Source organism: Oncorhynchus gorbuscha, linkage group LG25, assembly GCF_021184085.1.
Source record: "Oncorhynchus gorbuscha isolate QuinsamMale2020 ecotype Even-year linkage group LG25, OgorEven_v1.0, whole genome shotgun sequence".
NCBI classification, from domain to species: domain Eukaryota; kingdom Metazoa; phylum Chordata; class Actinopteri; order Salmoniformes; family Salmonidae; genus Oncorhynchus; species Oncorhynchus gorbuscha.
In genome coordinates, this window is record NC_060197.1 from 33,842,462 (window position 1) to 33,862,895 (window position 20,434).

General features: G+C 42.1%; 1 protein-coding gene across 1 annotated transcript in view; it reads right to left on the reverse strand.

Annotated features, from left to right (window-relative positions):
* Positions 1 to 11,060: 11,060 nt before the first annotated feature.
* The window catches only part of LOC124013728 (inactive ubiquitin carboxyl-terminal hydrolase 53-like), a 55,979-nt gene continuing 46,605 nt past the window's right edge, over positions 11,061 to 20,434 (reverse strand). The window contains 3 exon segments of the mRNA XM_046328179.1: positions 11,061 to 13,260; positions 13,482 to 14,263; positions 14,473 to 14,542. Of these exon segments, the coding sequence (XP_046184135.1) occupies positions 13,184 to 13,260; positions 13,482 to 14,263; positions 14,473 to 14,542 (929 nt within the window). The 3' untranslated portion in view covers positions 11,061 to 13,183.

Sequence of the window (20,434 nt, forward strand, 5' to 3'; positions counted from 1 at the left end):
AAAATAAGAAATTGTTCTTAACTGACTTGCCTAGTTAAATAAAGGTAAAACAAAACAAAATAAATGTCTGGTGTCGGTCAGTGCTCAGTAGGTGAGGATGCTGGTTACAGTACATGGAAAGAAAGGCGGCTCATGGCTAGGTGTCAGTAAGAGCTGGGAGAGGTGACAATAACTAGAGGGAGAGAGAGGGGTTGTCCAGATGACAGAAAGACAAAGAGAATTGTTATAAGCTGAACATGACAGTATGCCAGTGGACAGGATCATTGTAGCAGGTGACCCAACTGTGGTTTGTGGCTATTATAGTTTCCCATTGTATCCAATTCAGTTGCAGGAATTACGTTACAGATTTTTGGGTAATTCCGTTACCAATTTGGTACCAGAATTACCAGTTTTAATTACTTAATAATTTATAAACAATATTGATATTAGTAAAATGACAATAACTAATTGGTAGGTATACCATTATAGTTACTTCTGTGAACTTTAATTGTCCTCTCTCATGAGAGAGAGAAATGAGAAAATATCTTTAAAATGTGTCTTTTTGGTAATGGAATTACAAGGCACAAAGCAATATTTCTTAAATGTACAGAAGGTAAACAATTTCTAAGAACCCTTTTCCATCTGTTTATCCATAAATCAAAGCCTTAACTTATGCTTAATTTTTAAAATGGAAAATGGTTGAAAAATGTATTCTTGCCTTCATTTCCCCAAAATGTAGACTCTTAGATTTAATTTCACATACCTCTATAAACTTCACATGTTGGTGGCCATGGGTCATTTTCGATAGAAATGCCCAGTAGTAAATGCACAAGGTTCAATTTCAAAATGTGATTGTGCATCAGCAGTTTTTCTCTTGTTATGTCAGTCACTGACAGTCACTCAATTAGCCCATGTCAGCTAACTTTTTTCAGATTTGGAAGTTAGTCTAGCGGCAAGCTATTAATGGTCGAATTACAGACCGGGGGTCGGCCATTGATCATCAGATATCATATTAAAAAACAGAAAATATTGGACTCCACCCTATGGCAAAATGTATAGAATTGCAGGAAATGTGTAGAATTTCACAACAATTGTATTAGGGCTCTGACTGCCTGTGTAGAATTGGATATGGGTACACAGTCCCGAGAACCACTGCGGCCCCTCATGATGAGTTCAGATTTGTTTGAGGCCCCCAACCCCATCCATCCCTGGGGTAGATGGTAAACAAAAAACCTGAAGCCACACCAAACAAGCTAAAAATGTGGAATAGCACAACACAGTGTAGCATATAAAGGTAACCTGTGGTGCAGTAATAGAAATATAATCCAGGTAATACCCAACAAATCTATCACTTCCATTCTAGAAATAGAAATCCTTCCATTTTAAAACGTGTTCCTCTCTTTCCCTTCCTCTTTAACATGAATGGCGAATAAGGGCGGGGCAGTCAATGTCCCTTCTGTCGAGAATCAAAAGACACACAGCTATGAAGGTTAAAGCGTGAATTGTCCGAGTGCTGGCCTGAGCAACGACGACCGAGCTCTGTCGTGAACAATTTTGCAAGTGGTTTAAAAGAAAAGAAAAGACTGTCTACCAGGGTCAAAGTGCTAATACGTTAACACTGTTTGACCGCTTTGAGAGGGAAAAGGGGGAAGATTATTAACGGTCGAGAGAGAGAAAAATAATGCGTTTCAGCTTCGCAAGGGATTAAACCCTTCAAATGGCAATTAAACGGTGCTTCGCCAGTCCCAGAGAGCAAAAGTTAAAAGCAAGGCAGTTTATTCATGAAAGCCTCTGATAGCCAATACACTGTTTTGTCTTCTCTTTTGCTCCCTACCTTTTTTTCTGTCACTCTAATCCACATATTTTCACAAAAAGCCTGCTAGTGTCTGAGCTTTGGCCCTGCAAAATGTCAATTAACCTGCCAATGGAAATCAGGGTGGCCCGACCCGAGTGTTCTTCCAACCAAAGGTTTGCCATCGCCTTCAGGAAGCTTCACCGTGACTAAAACTGAACGTAGGCCTGGCATCTTGGCCTTGTGGGAAATGCAGACACGTTGCCACCATGATTGGCATTTTCTTCTCTCTCAAGACATTGTTTCTTGTCAATGTATGTGTCTTTGTCACAGTCATTGACAAGGTCTCGTTTCATGCATGCAAGTGGGAGAAGCACGTGTGCATGTGGTGTAAATGTAAATGTCAAACAGTATATCACTGCCCCCTAGTGTTGAACCAAGAACTTTGACATGACATGTCCAAGACACCGTATACAGGGAGCTTCCTATTTATTAAGAGACTTCAAAGTGACTTCATATGATAAAATAAATACTGTTCCTTTGTTCCATATCGTAGTATGGTAAAGAATCAGCCAACTCAAATTTCAGAGGGCAAGTAACAACAAGATAAATATCTGACCCAAGCTAGATTTAAACATGTTCAGTCTTTCAATGAACACCCATCAACAAATACAGCAAACATGTATCAGAATATGCAGCATCTCATTTTACAACATACAACCTGAGGAAGGTTGCTGGAGAGAGCTTCTTCGGTGTGTGGTCTCAAACCTCCAGCCTAGCCTCCAGTCTGCTCTCTCTGTGTACTCCATTAAGCCACCCTCTCAAATCTCAACATTTGGTAAATCCCTGGAACAGACTACACCCCTACCACTTTACTTCCCCAGCCCGCCCAGTTTTTTAAATCTTCCAAAGCAATCAGATTCCACACGTTCTACTGCCCCAAATTAGAGGCGTCTTTATATAATCCGGTTCCTACTACATAGGCCTGGGGGATTTGTGTTGGTGTGTGTGTGTTTGTGTGTAGAGAGAGACAGATATGGTACAGAAACTAGAGGAGGATGTGATGGAAGGATGAGGACAGGAGGGAGAGGGAGGCAGAGTGAGAGAGGGGGTACATTTATCAGGGGGAAAGAGATTAAGGGAGGTTGACAGAGTAAGGAATCACATGGAGATGTGTGGTGAGAGAGGGAGAGGGGGGAAGGAGAAAGAGAGACAGAAGAAAGCGAGAGAGAGGGGGAAATGACAAAGCAGAAGCCTGCTCTGACAGTGTGCTCAGCCTGGCTGATGGCTCCTAATGAAGTAAGCCAGCTGCGGAGGACGAGCCGCCCTGACAGGAAGCGAGACAGAGGAGGGAACACATACTCGCATAACTCTCGGTGTCAGCCAAGACTCAAACACCCAAACTCTGTGTGTGACAAACAACCCATGCAATCAGGAGTAGACTGCTACCCAGATGGCAGAAATGATAGAAAGGGCCACCTTAGTTCCTTTGGGTTTACCATGTGACGTCTCACCAATAGGGGTTTTGTGATCACCAGGTGAGTTTTACTCACCCCTCGGGATTGCAAGAAATTCATCACAAGAGCCACCTAAATCAATGAATTGTGACGTCTAGTATTTATATCCATCAATTGCGATTTTCAACCATTCCATTGACATAGTTGATATTATTGATGACACCGAATCACTAGCTTCAGGAACTTTGCAAAGGCATCATCTCACCTCTTCTCCTTCTCAAACAAAAAGTAGCCAGCTGGCACCGTCAGTTTGTTTTTAGTCAAATAATGGTTGACTACCTCGCGGCACTGACCTGGAAATAGGATCAGAGAGATTGGAGAGAAGAAGTGAGCCGTGCAATTTCCATCCAGCCTCATTCTCTTCGAGGCGCGAATGGAGACAGTCCCGGGATCAATACCCTATTTCTGCATAGAAATTGTGCAGGGATGGTAGACTAATTAGCTATGATTAGTAAAATGGTCTGTAGTCGAGAGACTCTGCAATTACTACAACGAATAACGATCTATACATTTATTAATTACGTTTGAGGCTGATTGCATGCAGGGATTAATGAGATTAGGGGGCCTTATCTTGTAGAGGAAATGTCTTTTTGTGAGACTTATATCTTTAATTAACCTGCCTGTTATGGATTATGTGATAGTTTTGGGTAGATGGGTGTTGAGGAGATGTGCAAGGGCATTGGTTTTTGTTATCCTCTGCTGCCCTCTAAAGGGCAAGAGAAGGAGAATAGCCTAATGTAGTTTCTTCTGACCTTATCAACTACATTTTTATTTGTCACATGTGACGAATACAACCAGCCATACAACAGGTGTAGAATATAACGTGAAATGCTTACTAATGATGGAGGGAAAGTTAAAAGAGTAAAGACCATTTAAAAAAAGGCCAGTGATATTTAGAGAAAATACTTCATGCTTATTGGCTGGAAGCCCTTTCACTTTGTTGAAGCACATTTGACAGCGATTACAGCCTTAAGTCTTCTAGGCTTTGACGCTACAAGCTTGGCACATCTGTATTTGGGGAATTTCTCCCATTTTCTCTGCAGATCCTCTCAAGCTCTGTCAGGTTGGGTGGGGAGCGTCGCTGCACTGCTATTTTCAGGTCTCTCCAGAGATGTTCGGTCGGGTTCAAGTCCAGGCTCTGGCTGTGCCACTCAAGAACATTGAGACTTGTCCCAAAGCCACTCCTGCGTTGGCTTGGCTATGTGCTTAGGGTTGTTGTCCTGTTGGAAGGTGAACCTTTGCCTCAGTCTGAGGTCCTGAACACTCTGGAGCAGGTTTTCATCAAGGATCTCTCAGTACTTTGCTCTGTTCATCTTTCCCTTGATCCTGACTAGTCTCCCAGTCCCTACCGCTGAGAAACATACCACAGCATGATGCTGCCACCACCATGCTTCACTGTAGGGATGGTATTGGCCAGGTGATGAGGGGTGCCAGCTTTCCTCCAGACATTGGCATTCAGGGCAGAGTTCAATCTTGGTTTCATTAGACGAGAGAATGTTCTTTCTCATGGTCTGAGAGTCTTTAGGTGCCTCCAAGCGTGCTGTCATGTGCCTTTTACTGAGGAGTGGCTACCGTCTGGCAACTCTACCATAAAGGCCTGATTGTTGGAGTGCTGCAGAGATGGTGGTCCTTCTGGAAGTTTCAACCATCTCCACAGAGGAACTCTGGAGCTCTGTCAGAGTGACTATTGGGTTCTTGGTCACCTCCCTGACCAAAGCCCTTCTACCCCGATTGCTCAGTTTGGCTAGGCGGCCAGCTCTAGAAAGAGTCTTGGTGGTTCCAAACTTCTTCCATTTAAGGAATGGGAGGCCACGGTGTTCCTTGGGACCTTCAACGCTGCACAAATATTTTGGTGCCCTTCCCCAGATCTGTGCCTCGACACAATCCTGTCTCAGAGCTCTACGGACAATTCCTTCAACCTCATGACTTGGTTTTTGCTCCGACATGCACCTGTAAACTGTGGGACCTTATATAGACAGGCGTATGCCTTTCCAAATCATGTCCAAATAATTGAATTTACCACAGGTGTACTCAATTCAAGTTGTGGAAACATCTTCAAGGATGATCAATGGAAACAGGATCTGCTCAATTTTCAGTCTCATAGCAAAGGGTCTGAAAACGTATCCAAATAAGGTGTCTATCCGTATGTAAACTTAACTCCGTCCATATTTCTACGGAGTTTAGTGTCAGTGGAGTGAAGCCAATTACACTGATTCACTATCAGTCGATACTTGTAAAAATGTAAATTCTTAAATGTACCTATGTTTGTCCTGTATTCCTTTCTTTGGGTGCTGAAATCTGTAGTTTTGGATAAATGTAACATTTTACATGACCTCTGCCAAAAGAGCCTATGTCAACAGAGAAGAAGCACACCGTAGTTGCATGGAAGATTTTAAAGTTTGGGCAGGGGATGCATAGAATGCAATTTTTTATTTAAAGAACAACTATGGATTCCAACTGACAACTTCATAAAAATCAGGACAAGCACAGGTAAACAGTAAGTGTTAAATAATATATATTTAAGAATGTATTGAGTGGCAAGTCTCTAACTTCCGGGTGCAATTTGACGGTCTTTTTTTTTTAACTACAGCGAAAGCACCCAAAGAAAATCTTGCGTTTACTCGGGACAAACATAGGCTAATTACAAGGTAAGAATTAAAGAATCAACATTTTACAAGTGACTAGATGTAGTAGGTGGTACACGCAGCACGCTAGAACTCGGTATGGAAAATATGGCACGGGGATCTAACCAGAGGTTCAATTGGGATTTGGGGTTTCCCTAATTCACAGGCTCTTAATTAATTAACTACTGTAATCTAGCTAGAGCTACATTGAGAGTTAGACTAACTGCAAGCACACAGTGTGACAGTGCCGTTATTGTTGGGTTATATCTGTTGTGATATGGCATTCATTGATTTCGTTCTGTAAACGTTACTTGAGTTTGAGATAGAACAACATGGTTGATTAGACATCGACGTCGCGGAGTTTATTGTAAACACAACATAGACAATATTCAGAGTAAACTATCTTTGGGGATAACGTCGAGTTAGCGCACGCCTGGGTATCGGGGGAGCTGTTGCACCTGCTTAATAAGTGGTGGCTCGCTTGCTCTCCAGACCACGTCCCGCCCTGGTAGCGCACCGGCCGGGGAGTCTGTCTTTGCCCATTAATGGAGGCTTGAGTTAGCGCTTTATCTAAAACCCACATCACCTACCGGTTTCCCTCCCTATCGGATCCTTCTGTAGCTGTTTGTGGCCAATGCGGTGACTTTTGGATGGGGGAATTGTTGGGTTTGACACTGGCACCTGTGTTGGAATGTGCAGCATTTCCCAGGCGAGTTATGAGTATGATACTAGAACTAGAACTCTCGAAAGTCGGGTATAACACCAATTGTTAGTCGTTCTGTAGTCAACTGTCAAGGTCATACGTAAATCCCATTGAAGCTAGTTAATTCATGTCTGCAATTCAGTCATATATATATATATATAACACCCCCTAATGCATTCACATGTTTCATGATCCCTCATACACCTGAACGAGTTGGATGAAATCAGTAATATGACACAGGAGGTTGAAATGTCACAGCAGCCTAAGCCAGACAGTCTCTCGGTACCTGACTCTTCAATCCTGACTTCATTCCTCCAAGTAGTGCTCAGTTGTGAATCATGAACCTATTGGCAATGGCTTGGTCGGCAGGTTTCATTTGAAAACGTGCAACTGCAGTTGGAGATGGGACTCTATTCGCAGCACTTCGATGCAAAGTGGTTAACCTGCTCCGTTCGTTTTCTTAAACTGCTGTGCAAATTCTAACCTGCTACTACAAAGTAACTTTGGGATCGGAGTGCGGTTGAGCGAACATGCATGAAGATCGCAGAATTCAGATATGTCATTGCGTTAGGACGATCCATTGAGTTTTGAAACTATGGCGCACGACACGGTTAAATCAGCACAATCAACAACAACATTTTAATTGCTGCTGTCTTGAAGCAAACATTGGGATCATGTATACTGTGCTAATGACCATTTTAAAAAAGAGCAACGTAGAGCAATTTACAATGCGGCAAAATTAGGAATTTGTGGTAAGTGCATGGAGCTACCGTCTTTATGCACAAGGTTGTCAGTCCCATTAAAGCCACAAGATGGTGCAATGTCCTTAGGAGTGCACGTCGGCAACATTTGCTGAAAATGTCTTCATTTGAGGATCTATAGAGGCTCATTGGCTCCGTGATTTACAGCCATTTGTGATACAACATAATTCTTATGTACATAAATAATCGCAATGGTGGTGTAAACATTTTTGTGCGGACAAACTCTATTATATAAAAAAATATATATGGTATGCCTCCTCCAGTCCAGTTAGATTTTTGGAAAGTAGTAAACCAGTGTACACTTTAGGTGAAAGGAGATATTACGTGGACACACACTCTGTAGATATAATGCCTATAGAAAGTTTACATCCCTTTGAATTTCTTCACACTTTGTGATTAAAGTGGGATTAAAAATGTATTTCTTTTTTGTCAATGTTTTATAAACATTTATTTTTTTAAAGATGAATGGAAAACAAAACAACTTGATTAGATAAGTACCCCCCTGGTCAATACATGTTAGAAACACCTTCGACAGTGATTGCAGCTGTAACTCTTATTGGTTAAGTCTCATAAGAGCTTTGAACACCTGTATTGTGCAATATTTGCCCATTATTCTTCACAAAATGATTTAAGTGCTGTCAAGGAGTTGGGGATCCTGGCTATTTAAGTCTCGCCATAGATATTCCAACACATTTAAGTCAAAATTATAACTTGGCCACTCAGGAACATTCACTGTCTTCTTGGTAAGCAACTCCAGTCTAGATTTGGCTTTGTGCTGTAGGTTTGTCCTGCTGAAGGGTGAATTACTCTCCCAGTCTCTGGTTTAAAGTAGACTCAAGGAGCTTTTCCTTTAGGATTTTGCCTGTGCTTAGCTTCATCCTGTTTCTTGTCATCCTAAAAAAAAAAATCCTGTCAAGCATACCCATAATATAATGCAGCCAACACTGTGCTTGAAAATAAGGAGACATTTCTTAAGTTATGTATAGTGTTGGATTTCCCCAAGCATAAGGTTTTGCATTTTGGCCAAAAAGTGTATTACATTTGTGCCTTGTTGCATACTTATGCATGTTTTGGAATATTTGTATTCTGTATATTTTGTATTAATCTTTTCACTCTGTAATTTAGGTCATTATTGTGGCGCCACAACAATGTTGTTGATCGATCTTCAGTTGTCCCATCACAGTCATTGAACTCTGTAGCCATTTCAAAATCACCAATGGCCTCATTCCTGTCCTGTATCTCAGCTCTGAAGGACAACGGCATCTTTGACATGTCTGGGTGGTTTCATACATCATCCACAGTGTAATTATTAACTGGACCAAATATATTCAATGTCTGATTTCTATTGTTACCCAACTACCAATCACTGCCCTTCTTTGAGGCTTTCGGAAAGCTCCCTGGTCCTTGTCGTTAAATCGGTGCTTGAAATTCAATACTTGACTGAGGGACCTTAAAGATGTACTGTATTTGTGGGACATAAGATGGGGTAGTCATAAAGAAATGATAACAAACCCTACTATATCACACACATTTAGCCAATAGAATTTGATTTGTTAAGTTAAAGTTAAATCTGAGCTAATTTAGGCTTGGGGTGAATACTTATGTATCAACTATATTTGTTTTTAAATTATACATTTAAAAAAAAAAATCTGTAGAATTGTATTTTCACTTTAACAGAGTATTGTGTAGATCAATGACCAAAAAAAAATACAATAATTATTTTAATCTCACTTTGTAATGCAACAAAATGTGAAAAAAAGTTCAAGGGGGTGTAGACTTTCTATAGGCCCGGTTTATGTTCCTCTTCCTCCGGGGCTTACCTTAATCTAGATGGTAGCAGAGCTTCACGTTTCCAAGCCTCCATGGCTAAGCCTCTCGTTCTCCATGTATCACTTAAGTTCATTGCAGCATTTTCTTTCTCAATATCAAATCATTTCTGGGTTACAAGTAAGTACCTTGCTGTGGTTGTTTTCAATTAAATTAAAAAAATGTTTTTAAATAGCTTCTTAGAAAAATTCTAATTCAAGTTTTTCACTGCACTAACTTCACTTAACTCCTTGTATAATTTTACTGTTGCCTTCCTATTTACTCTTCCAGTACATGTAAACTCAGATATTCACTGTAAAGGGTTTAAACACTGTATCCCAGGCTTGTTCAATGAACCATAAACAATTAATGAACATGCACCTGTGGAACGGTCGTTAAGACACTAACAGTATACAGACGTTAGGCAATTAAGGTCACAGCTATGAAAACTTAGGACACTAAAGAGGCCTTTCTATGGACTCTGTAAAACACCAAAAAAAGATGCCCAGGGTCCCTGATCATCTGCGTGAACGTGCCTTAGGCATGAGGACTGCAGATTTGGCCAGGGCAATAAATTGCAATGTTCGTACTGTGAGACGCCTAAGACAGCGCTGCAGGGAGACCGGATGGACAGCTGATCGTCCTCGCAGTGGCAGACCACGCGTAAAAACACCTGCCCAGGATCAGTACATCCGAACCTCACACCAGCAGGACAGGTACAGGATGGCAACAACAACTGCCGAGTTACACCAGGAACACACAATCCCTCCATCAGTGCTCAGACTGTCCACAATAGGCTGAGAAAGGCTGGACTGAGGGCTTGTAGGCCTGTTGTAAAGCAGGTCCTCACCAGAAATCACCGGAAACAACATCGCCTACGGGCTCAAACCCACCGTCGCTGGACCAGACAGGACTGGCAAAAAGTGCTCTTCACTGATGAGTCCCGGTTTTGCCTCACCAGGGGTGATGGTCGGATTCAAGTTTATCGTCGAAGGAATGAGCATTACACAGAAGTCTGTACTCTGGAGAGGGATCGATTTGGAGGTGGAGGGTCCATCATGGTCTGGGGCGGTGTGTCACAACATCATGAGCTTGTCATTGCAGGCAATCTCAACGCTGTGCGTTACAGGGAAGACATCCTCCTCCCTCATGTGGTCCCCTTCCTGTAGGCTCATCCTGATATGACCCTCCAGCATGACAATGCCACCAGTCATACTGCTCGTTCTGTGTGTGATTTCCTGCAAGACAGGAATGTCAGTGTTCTGCCATGGCCAGCGAAGAGCCCGGATCTTAATTTCATTGAGCACGTCTGGGACCTGTTGGCTCGGAGGGTGAAGGCTAGGGCCATTCCCCCCAGAAATGTCCGGGAACTTGCAGGTGCCTCGAAGAGTGGGGTAACATCTCACGGCAAGAACTGGCAAATCGGGTGCAGTCCATGAGGAGATGCACTGCAGTACTTAATGCAGCTAGTGGCCACACCAGAAACTGACTTACTTTAGATTTTGAAATCACCCCCCCCCTTTGTTCAGGGACACATTATTCCATTTCTGTTAGTCACTTGTCTGTGGAACTTGTTCAGTTTATGTCTCAGTTGTTGAATCTTATGTTCATACAAATATTTACACGTTAAGTTTGCTGAAAATAAAACGCAGTTGACAGTGAGAGGACGTTTCTTTTGTTTATATCTTTGTAGACTTGTTTGATTACATTTACACTAATCTTTCGTGTTCAGGCATAGTCATAAAATATGTTTGTGAGATTTAGGTTCAGGTTTCCAGAGATTATATTTACCAAGTAGTCTATCTATAATTATGGATATTATAATTATGTACATTAATGTTATATGAGAATAACTGATTTAGAAAACTTGAACATGGCTATGGTTAAATATAATTATTTATTAAACAATTGTTAATCAAAAATGAAATTAAATGTTAAAAAAAAACATCTAGAAAAATGACACATTGTACAAATGACGGCTCCTATTTCAACTTGACGTAGAAAACTAGAAAGGCACTGTGCAGTGAAGTCTGCCGAGCAATATATTAAAACATTTACAACAAATTACTTTCTTACAGCATCACTAGAATGGTCCGCCATGAAAAAAAATGGCATAGCATGTAGGCAATGTTGTGATAATCTCTGGGTCAAACTAGAACAATACCTGCAGAGAAGCGGAAATTTTCTACTTCATTTACCTCACTCTTAAAATCCTTACATCCAGTAATCAATCCATTCTTGAGGTTTTGGTAAATCAAACAGACCTGGGTCAAATTCATATTTCAAATACTTACAAATTTGAGGTGGGTTGGATTTAGCTTGGAGTTTAGACTTTTGGAACAAATTCAATTGGTTCCATTCTACAGGAACATCTAAATGAATTTGACACGTGTTTGACCCAGGAGACAAACAGAAGCATGGTTTGACAACATGAAAAGTAACGTACCTTTAACACACTGCCCAGTATGTGACAGGAGAAACATTAAAAGAGCGAACAATGAGGCTTATATCTGGAAAGGAGTGTGAGAGGCGATCTGAACTGGGGATAGAAAGCCATATAAAACACAGCAGCAAATTGTCAGGGGTGTATTTGTTAGTACAAACCATTTAACAAAAATGACTGTTTCTTATTCAACAAGTTCGGGTTAGTCACTCCCCGTTTCATCCATTTGGTTCCTAGTGAATACACCCCTAGAATGGCAGGGTTAAAAAGGCAGCTTAGAACATACGCCAGATACCAATGACTTGAGATGCTTCTCTCCTAACAAGTAGCTGTTTTTATCTCAATATAAAATTCTGTGGGTCACAATTAAGTACTTTACTGTGATTTGTTTTCAATTAAAATTGCCTCTTAGGAAAGAGCAATTTCTCAAGCAAGAATTTTGATCGGACCTTATGGGAGTGCTGAGTGGGGAGTCGGGAAACTGAAAACTAGCTGTTATTGGCAGAGGTTTGGAACTCTTTTGAACTGGTCAATCAACTAATTTCTTCCTGGTGATGTCAACAGGCAGGTCAAAACTCAGTCTCACCACAACAGGCTGACATTTCAGGCAGTCTTTTCAAACAGCTTTTACACTAAAATTGTACTATAATTTTCACAATTTCACAACCTCTGTGTGGAAATATATACTGTATAAAACACAGGGAGAGCAAGTTTGACTGCACTGGGCCTTTAAAACACTCATTCAACCTCGGACTGGAACAGATTCACCCAAGATTAGGTTCCTCTGTGGCCACATAGGGGGACCCTTGGGACTTATTTTAAAGTAGTGCTCCTACAAAAACAATGCATAAGTGCACACAAACTGAATCTCCCTTATTCCATGACTGCATCACCACTGGACATTAAAAGTAAAAAACCTGCTCAAGGCATATTTACCTCACCTTGTTACATTGTTACATAGGCAGAGGTTGCGCAGTCACTGTAGAAAAATGAAATGACCGTAATTCGAGAAACAAATACAAGCATTTCATAGATTTTCTGGCTAAAGTGTAAATTGGTTAGAGCTGAGTTATTGTTATTGTTACATGTAGATTATTTGATCACCTGTGAGGGGAAAAGTGGTTTCGTGGGAAACATTCTTCAGTGAGCCAACCTGTGAATGACCTTGGAAATAAGTTCGAGCAGTTCCCTGCATCAACCAAGAACCATCCTAGATTTGGATCCTCTTTCGTAATTTATTTTTGGCTTTCTACTGTGCAAATCCACAATTACTGCTGCTGCCATCTAGTGGCCACAATCCCAATCACATGAAGACCGGTGTGCAGGCATGGCATAAGACTCCTGAGACTACTGCTGAACTGAAGAGTACTCTTCAGACTTTTACTGCCTCTGGGAGTTACCAATCTCTTTGGCATTCCAGATTCATGTCTGTCTTCTGATATGACATCTCTACAAGCAAATAAGCATCACCGTAAGAGGATTCAAAAATTGTAGAAGGAGATTACATTTTTTCTAACTGTGGCTTTCGTACCAGACCCCTTCAACAGTAGAATTTCCATCATAGAAACCCATGTTCATCAAGTCCTTTGGGTGTTACAGGATTCCATTTAGCTATAGTTTTACTGGAGTAGTAACCTGCAAAAGACAGGAACATATATTATTCACCCCTGTAATAGACTTCTAATTAAAGTTTTTATAACATTTATTGATGACCCAAAAATCTATAGTAGAAAACATGCTTTCACTTTGGTCACTTTAAAACCCACAAATGGTGACATGGGTATGACCACAAACAACTAGGGCTCCAAGTGTCTTCCACTTTCCATGGCAAATTATCTACAGAGAGCTCCAGTTACCTGATTCAGGCTGGCTCTTGGGGGGCTCTGTAGGTTGGGATTCTGGGATGGGTAGGCCTCCCTCTCCCAGGTCCCTCTCACCAGACGACATGTGTTGTTCCCCACCTTTAGCGTTCGTCATCATGTGCAGGGCGGGCCTCTGGTGGTATTTTGCCCGGTATGTGTCGGTCATACAATTGTCCACAGAGAAGTAGGTGGTGGGGAGGCCCATAGGTAGAACCATCTCCCCTGTCACCGGGGAGTCTAGGTCGTCCGTGTCGTCCCCTGGCATTGAACTGGGAACCTTCTCCTCTCCGCTCTCACTGGCCGACAGATCGTTCCGGTCCTGGTCCAACGAGCCTGACTTGGAGCTAGCGTCTGATGAGAGCTTGTGCTCGACGGGCGTCTCAATCCACCTGCGGAGGATGGTTTGGGAGAGTATCGGCCCGTTTTTGGCCTCGTTCCTGGCGCTTGTGCAAATGGGCTCCTGGAGCTGGGGAGCACAGAACCCCGACTGGTCTGTCAACCGGTGGACATTGGTCTTGGGAGGGAGATGTGGGGTCAGGATGTGGTAGTGGGGCTGGGGGGAGCGGTCTTTGGTTACCAGGGCCTTGGTCTCTTCCTGTTCGGAGAAGGAGCCGGCGAAGTCGTCGTAGCTGTTCCACTCTGAGGTGCTGGTCTTGGGCAGGTATGGGGGGATAGGGCTGACCGGGCTGGGGCTGCCATCGATGTTATCCTCCTGCTCGTCATCCAGACCTTCCGTCCTCTCCAGAATCCCATGCGTATATCGGAAGGCTCTTCTTCTGCCGCAAGGAGAATAGGACATGCATCAATATATTTTCAAACTTGAAGGAAAACAGTCTATCCAGAATAAGATGTAATACTTCATCACAAGCATCAATACTGGCACATCAAAATGGGTCAATTGTTTCCATTACCTTTCAGTTATAGTAAAGAATCAAAGAAAGAAACCTTTCACTCTACCGAAACTAGTACAATGACCATGTTTTACCTTTGGGAACTTGGACTCAATTTTAGGAGATGTGATTCTTGCAGGTCTGGAAACTTTGCTGGGTGTTCACCTGGAATAGATTAATACATTCATTAGATTTGGTAAATTGCTACAAATTTGCTAAAGCATTTGACATAAGGTATGAATGTATTGCTATTGTAAGACTGATTATAGTTGGCATATGTTCCTCTATATCTAGTAAAACATACAAAACACACAAAAACGCTTAGCCCAAAACACTTAGAAACAACACTGCCATATTCTGAATCAAGTACCAAAAATTACTTCTCTAAATACATTATCAAACCTTACCCTCACTGACACACACAAACCACTCAAATATTGCTGTGCCTCTGCTTTGATCCCATGTTCGAACAGGGTCACAGACATGTTATCTAACTGGGGTCATGTTAAGGGCCTAGCCAGCTGCTGGGGGAATAGGTATCAAAGTAGAGCGGCAGTCTGGTAGAGTGCCCCCGGGCCCCCTGTGTACCACTGTCTGACCCGGCATGAGCGAGGCTGAGGACCCTCAAAGGGAGCCAGAGCTGAAGTACCAAGCCGATGCCCATTTGCTTGCCTTCAGGTTAACGATGCTAATCCCTGCTAACGCAAAGTGAGAACTTAAACAAAAATATAAACGCAACATGTAACAATTTAAAATATTTGAATGAGTTACAGTTCATAAGAAAATCAGTAAATTGAAATAAATAAATTAGGCCCTAATCTATGGATTTGACTTGACTGGGAATGCAGATATGCATCGGTTGTTCACAGATACCTTTAAAACAAAGTAGAGGCGTGGATCAGAAGTCCAGTCAGTATCTGGTCTGACCACCATTTGCCTCATGCAGCGCGACATCTCCTTCGCATAGAGTTGATCAGGCTGTTGATTGTGGCCTGTAGACTGTTGTCCCACTCCTCTTCAAATGGCTGTGCTAAGTTGCAGTATATTGGCGAGATCCAGAGCATCCCAAACAGGCTCAACGGGTGACATGTCAGGTGAGTATGCAGGCCATGGAAGACATGGGACATTTTCAGTTTCCAGGAATTGTATACAGATCCTTGCAACATGGGGCAGTGCATTATCATGCTGAAACATGAGGTGATAGCGATGGATGAATGGCCCAAAACTGTTGTTTTCGTTGTCCGTAGCTTATGCTTACAACGCCGGACTGCGGTCAAGACGCCGGTGAGGAAGACGAGCATGCAGATGAGCTTCCCTATGACGGTTTCTGACAGTTTGGGCAGAAATTCTTTGGTTGTGCAAACTCAATTTCATCAGCTGACAGACTGGCTGGTCTCAGACGATCCCGCTGGTGAAGAAACCGGATGTTGAGGTCCTGCGCTGGCATGGTTACACGTGGTCTGCAGTTGTGAGGCTGGTTGGACGTACTGCCAAATTCTATAAAATGACATTGGAGGTGGCTTATGGTAGAGAAATTAACATTAAATTCTCTGGAAGCATCTCTGGTGGACATTCCTGCAGTCAGCATGCCAATTGCACGCTCCCTCAACTTGAGACATGTGGCACTGTGTTGTGTGACAAAACTGAACATTAGTGTCATTTTATTGTCCCCAGCGCAAGGTGCACCTGTGTAATGATCCTGCTGTTTAATCAGCATCTTGATATGCCACACCTGCCAGGTGGATGGATTATCTTGTCAAAGGAGAAATGCTTGCTAACAGGGATGTAAACAAATATGTGTACAAAATTTCAGAGAAATAATCTTGTGCATATGGAAAATGCCTGGGATCTTTTATTTCAGTTCTAACATGTGACCAACAATTTACATTTATATTTTTGTTCAGTATATAAGCACACTGACAAGGTGAGTGTGTTTGCAGCACTGTGTCGGGCTTTGAACAGCTGACTGGGTTGGAGAGGTGAGCGAGTGGTTTATGATATCTGTGGCGCGTCAGCACACTCGACCCCCCCCCCCTTTTTTTTTTGCACTCTCCGAGGAGCATTACTGTCTAAATCCCTTCTGCTGGCATGCTATGATTACGCTGGGATCGGACTCCAGAGTCCAGGCTCTGTTTTCATTCTTTTTTTTCTCTCCCTCCCCTCCCAACGCTGCGTGTTTTTAAGCCGCTAAAGTCCGTGTGGCGATTCTCAATTTGACGCTGTTGATTTGTAATGTGGACAAGCAACCCAAACATGAAAAACAAAGCGAGGATGCAGTTTACAGCCCTCCACTACATTGGGCCTTACTGTAGCAAATCCTCTTCTTTACGGTGTTGTGGGCTGTTGCCAAGAGAACTTGAGGGAACGGGGAGAGGAGCTGCTGTATAACAAAGAGGCGGCTGCGGTCACTGCTTACAGAGATCCCTCGTCGCACAGACATCAGCAATCAGACTAGATATTAATCAATGGCTGAATAATATCTTAAGTGATTAACGGCAGAGTCGGGGTCACTAATAGCATTGTGGTGCACTTTTCCCTTAGTGTTACAAATATAACCATTAGAGACCCACAAAGTAATTTAGGTAGGGTGCATTAATAAATTCATGTGGTTTTGGTTAATTTTCTAGAAGTTAGGGGCACCACAAGTTCAATTCTATAGTTCAAAAAACTGTTGCATTAAGTTGCTTGTGCTGGCATAAGAAACAATATGTGTAAGCTTGGGTCCTTATAGAATCAAAACCGCTAATATATATTAAATTTCCTCACAACGACACTTAAAACACATTTGTTTACTGGATGAATCCAAATGGAGAACATCCACTTTGAAAACCAGTTACTCTCTGTGATTGACTATGGCCTCTGGTGTTTTTGTGTACGTCATTCAGTGTTGTGTTCCAGCGCTGACGGTTTTGAAGGTACCATTTCAGCGAATGGGACTACACAGAGCAGCCGAAAAGGACACCATCTCATGTGCCGAAAGCCAATCAAATCATCATCTTACTAAATCACAGTAGTGATGTCATTTTGTTTCAAAAGCTCTACCATCATAGCTCAGCATCTTTGAGCTAAAGGTGATTTTTCAAATATCAAACGTGTCATCACGAACTCCAACCTGTTTTTTTTTATGATAACACCAGAATGTTGACAGCTCTTTGAACGTCTTAAGTAGCTGTGTTGATGCAGCAAAATGAGGCAATGTCAGACGTTTCAATTTTAAGATTGCAGAGCCAAGATTTGTAGACCTCAGGGTTTTCTGCTGATCTGCAGTCCTTCAAAATCCGCAACATCAATCATACTTGCATTCACATTGCAATTCAGTTTCTGGTGCGAATCAATTATGGGAGGAGAAAAAAGTTAACCATGGTAAAAATGTAGAGCTTTCAATAAATCTAAATGTGAACTGATGGTGATCAAAGTGATCAGGGGACAAAAAAAACTGCCAAGAGTATTTATTGACATCTAATAAATGGTTCCTGTTCCAGCTTGAAACACCAATAGCACACAGATCAGAGGAATATAACTCAAGGTGGTATGGATGGCAGGGACAAAGAAATACAGGATCTCGCAAGCTTTCCACTCTTCGCGTTGCTCAGGTTCAGTTTTAAACTCAACATCTGTACTTCGAGACATGAATCAATCATTTCAACCACATTTACTTAGGCAATTTGTTCAAATTCAATTAGGGAATAATGGACCATTTGGCCACAAAGTCATTTGAGATTGTTATCAAAAGGGTTTGAACGGGATCTTAAGCACCTACACGTGTAACATATTGTACAAATGACAATTTGTAACATATTATACGAATTGCAGGGTGGAAAAAAACTATTTTTCAGAACATAACAAACAGATGTGAAAAGGATGGCGTTATACACAACTGTGGCTCACGATCACTACTTTCAAAACTACCAGCTGAAATTATACAAAACATTTCTAGCATCACTTTAAACCCCAACCCTGTCCATATTGTCCATAAATCTCACCACTCAACGTAATCCATCCACTCTGTATGGTTTATAGGTGTGTTGATGAGACCCTGGTCTGAGAACATTAAACCTAAAAAGGCCTGATATTAATGTGTACTCTGAGGGTGTTAACGAAAAGGTTAACACATAAGTCACTGGCTTGTTATTAAGTGGTGTCAATGGGCTTGCTAAGCCTGGGAGCATTTACAACCCAACTCCCAATCCGCCATCCCCTATATATTACACTACCAGGCCCATAAAGCACTGGTCAGAAGTAGTGTACTATGCACAGAGTGTACAAAACATTAACACCTGCTCTTTCCATGACAAACTGACCAGGTGAAAGCTATGGTCCCTTATTGATGTTACCAGTTAAATCAACTTCAAAATCAGTGTAGATGAAGGGGAGGAGCCAGGTTAATTATAGATTTAAGTGCCTTTGAACGGGGTATGGTAGTAGGTGCCAGGCACACCGGTTTGTGTCAAGAATGGTCCACCAACCAAAGGACATCTAGCCAACTTGACAACTGTGGAAAGCATTGGCATCAACATGGGCCAGCAATCCTGTGGAATGCTTTCGACACCTTGTAGAGTCCACGCGCCGGCGAAATGAGGCTATTCTGAGGGCAAAAGGTGGAGGCGCAACTCAATATTAGGAAGGTGTTCCTAATGTTTGGTATACTCAGTGTATATGAAATAGGATGTCATTTGGTACAGGACAGAGAGAAACCCTGCCTGGAAAAGGCTTTATGTTAATCATTTCCATTAATTGAATATAGGTTCTTCTATTTACTATGTTCATTCAAATATATGAGTATTACAAAAGGGAGAGATGATAGCACACCTGACTGAATGAATGTTTGAAATTAATATGCAATAGAGGCCTATTAATTCCTTGAGAAAGCAGACATGGCTTGGTTGTGCTTGGATATCCATTGGGAGTCAAAAGGCACTCTTTCCATCTCAACAGGTGGAAGCAGCAGAGCTAAGACCTGCTCTCAAAGAAAAGTCTTAGACACACACTAATACACGCCACCACAAATGCTTGAGCACAACGACGTTCACTTGTTTGCTCAAAATCTTCCGTATTTCACAGACAAATTAACACCTACATAGCAATAAGCTGTCATTAATTAATAGAGATAGTTTGTGTCTTGGTGACAGAGGTTGGTGCATTGAAATGGACGGGTAATTATCGACTGCAAAATGTGACTTTCATTGTTAATGAGAGAGGTCCATATTTCATCTAAGGGGGCATATTCAGGCAGCATTAGGGATGTTGTGCTTACACTATAGCAAAACAACAGTTAGCACTGCAGAGCGCGTGACTATGGTCTCCAGACAAGCGTCTGGGGAACCGCGGGAGCCAATCGGAGTAAATCAAGTGAGGGCATGATTTACTGCTTGGATATGGCTGTTTGAAGCGGCTGGACTTTATCTCCCCCCCAGTGGCCATGACCTTTCGAAGCCACACACACACAGAACGCCTTCTCTAAAGGCATTGCATCCATTTTAGTACGCTGTGGTTAGGCTGGCATACCGGCAACAGGGAATATAGCGCTGTCATTTGGGTGGGCAATATCTGGATGGCTGTTCCAGAAGAGACATCCACGTTCTCAACTTTTATTACTGTTGTTTGTAGATGTAACACTGTATATCCAGACAAAACAAAGGTTTGTGGTTTCTAAAATGGTGTTTACGATTTACATCTTAGATTATTATTTTATCGTTTTGCCATCTATTCTCCCACCCACACACCCATGTGCTTTTAAAAAGGATTTTAGCCCCTAATGGACCTCTGGAATCTACTCAGACCTATCTGCAGCACAAGCCCAGGCCAGACTACCACAGCTGAACTCCTGCCAAATTGACTTCAAAACACTGTAGCTTGCAATACAATTTGCAAATGGCAGGGAGCAGAGGCAACATCCCAGGCACAAATAGTGTGACAACATCGAACACTCAAGTTATCAACAAGTAGTGATGGGGGAACAAAATCAATAGGTAGCTATCGGGATATTATTTTTAATGATATATTGTATCGACAATATTGTTATATTATTTTTTGCACCAATTGGCTTTACCTGGACCA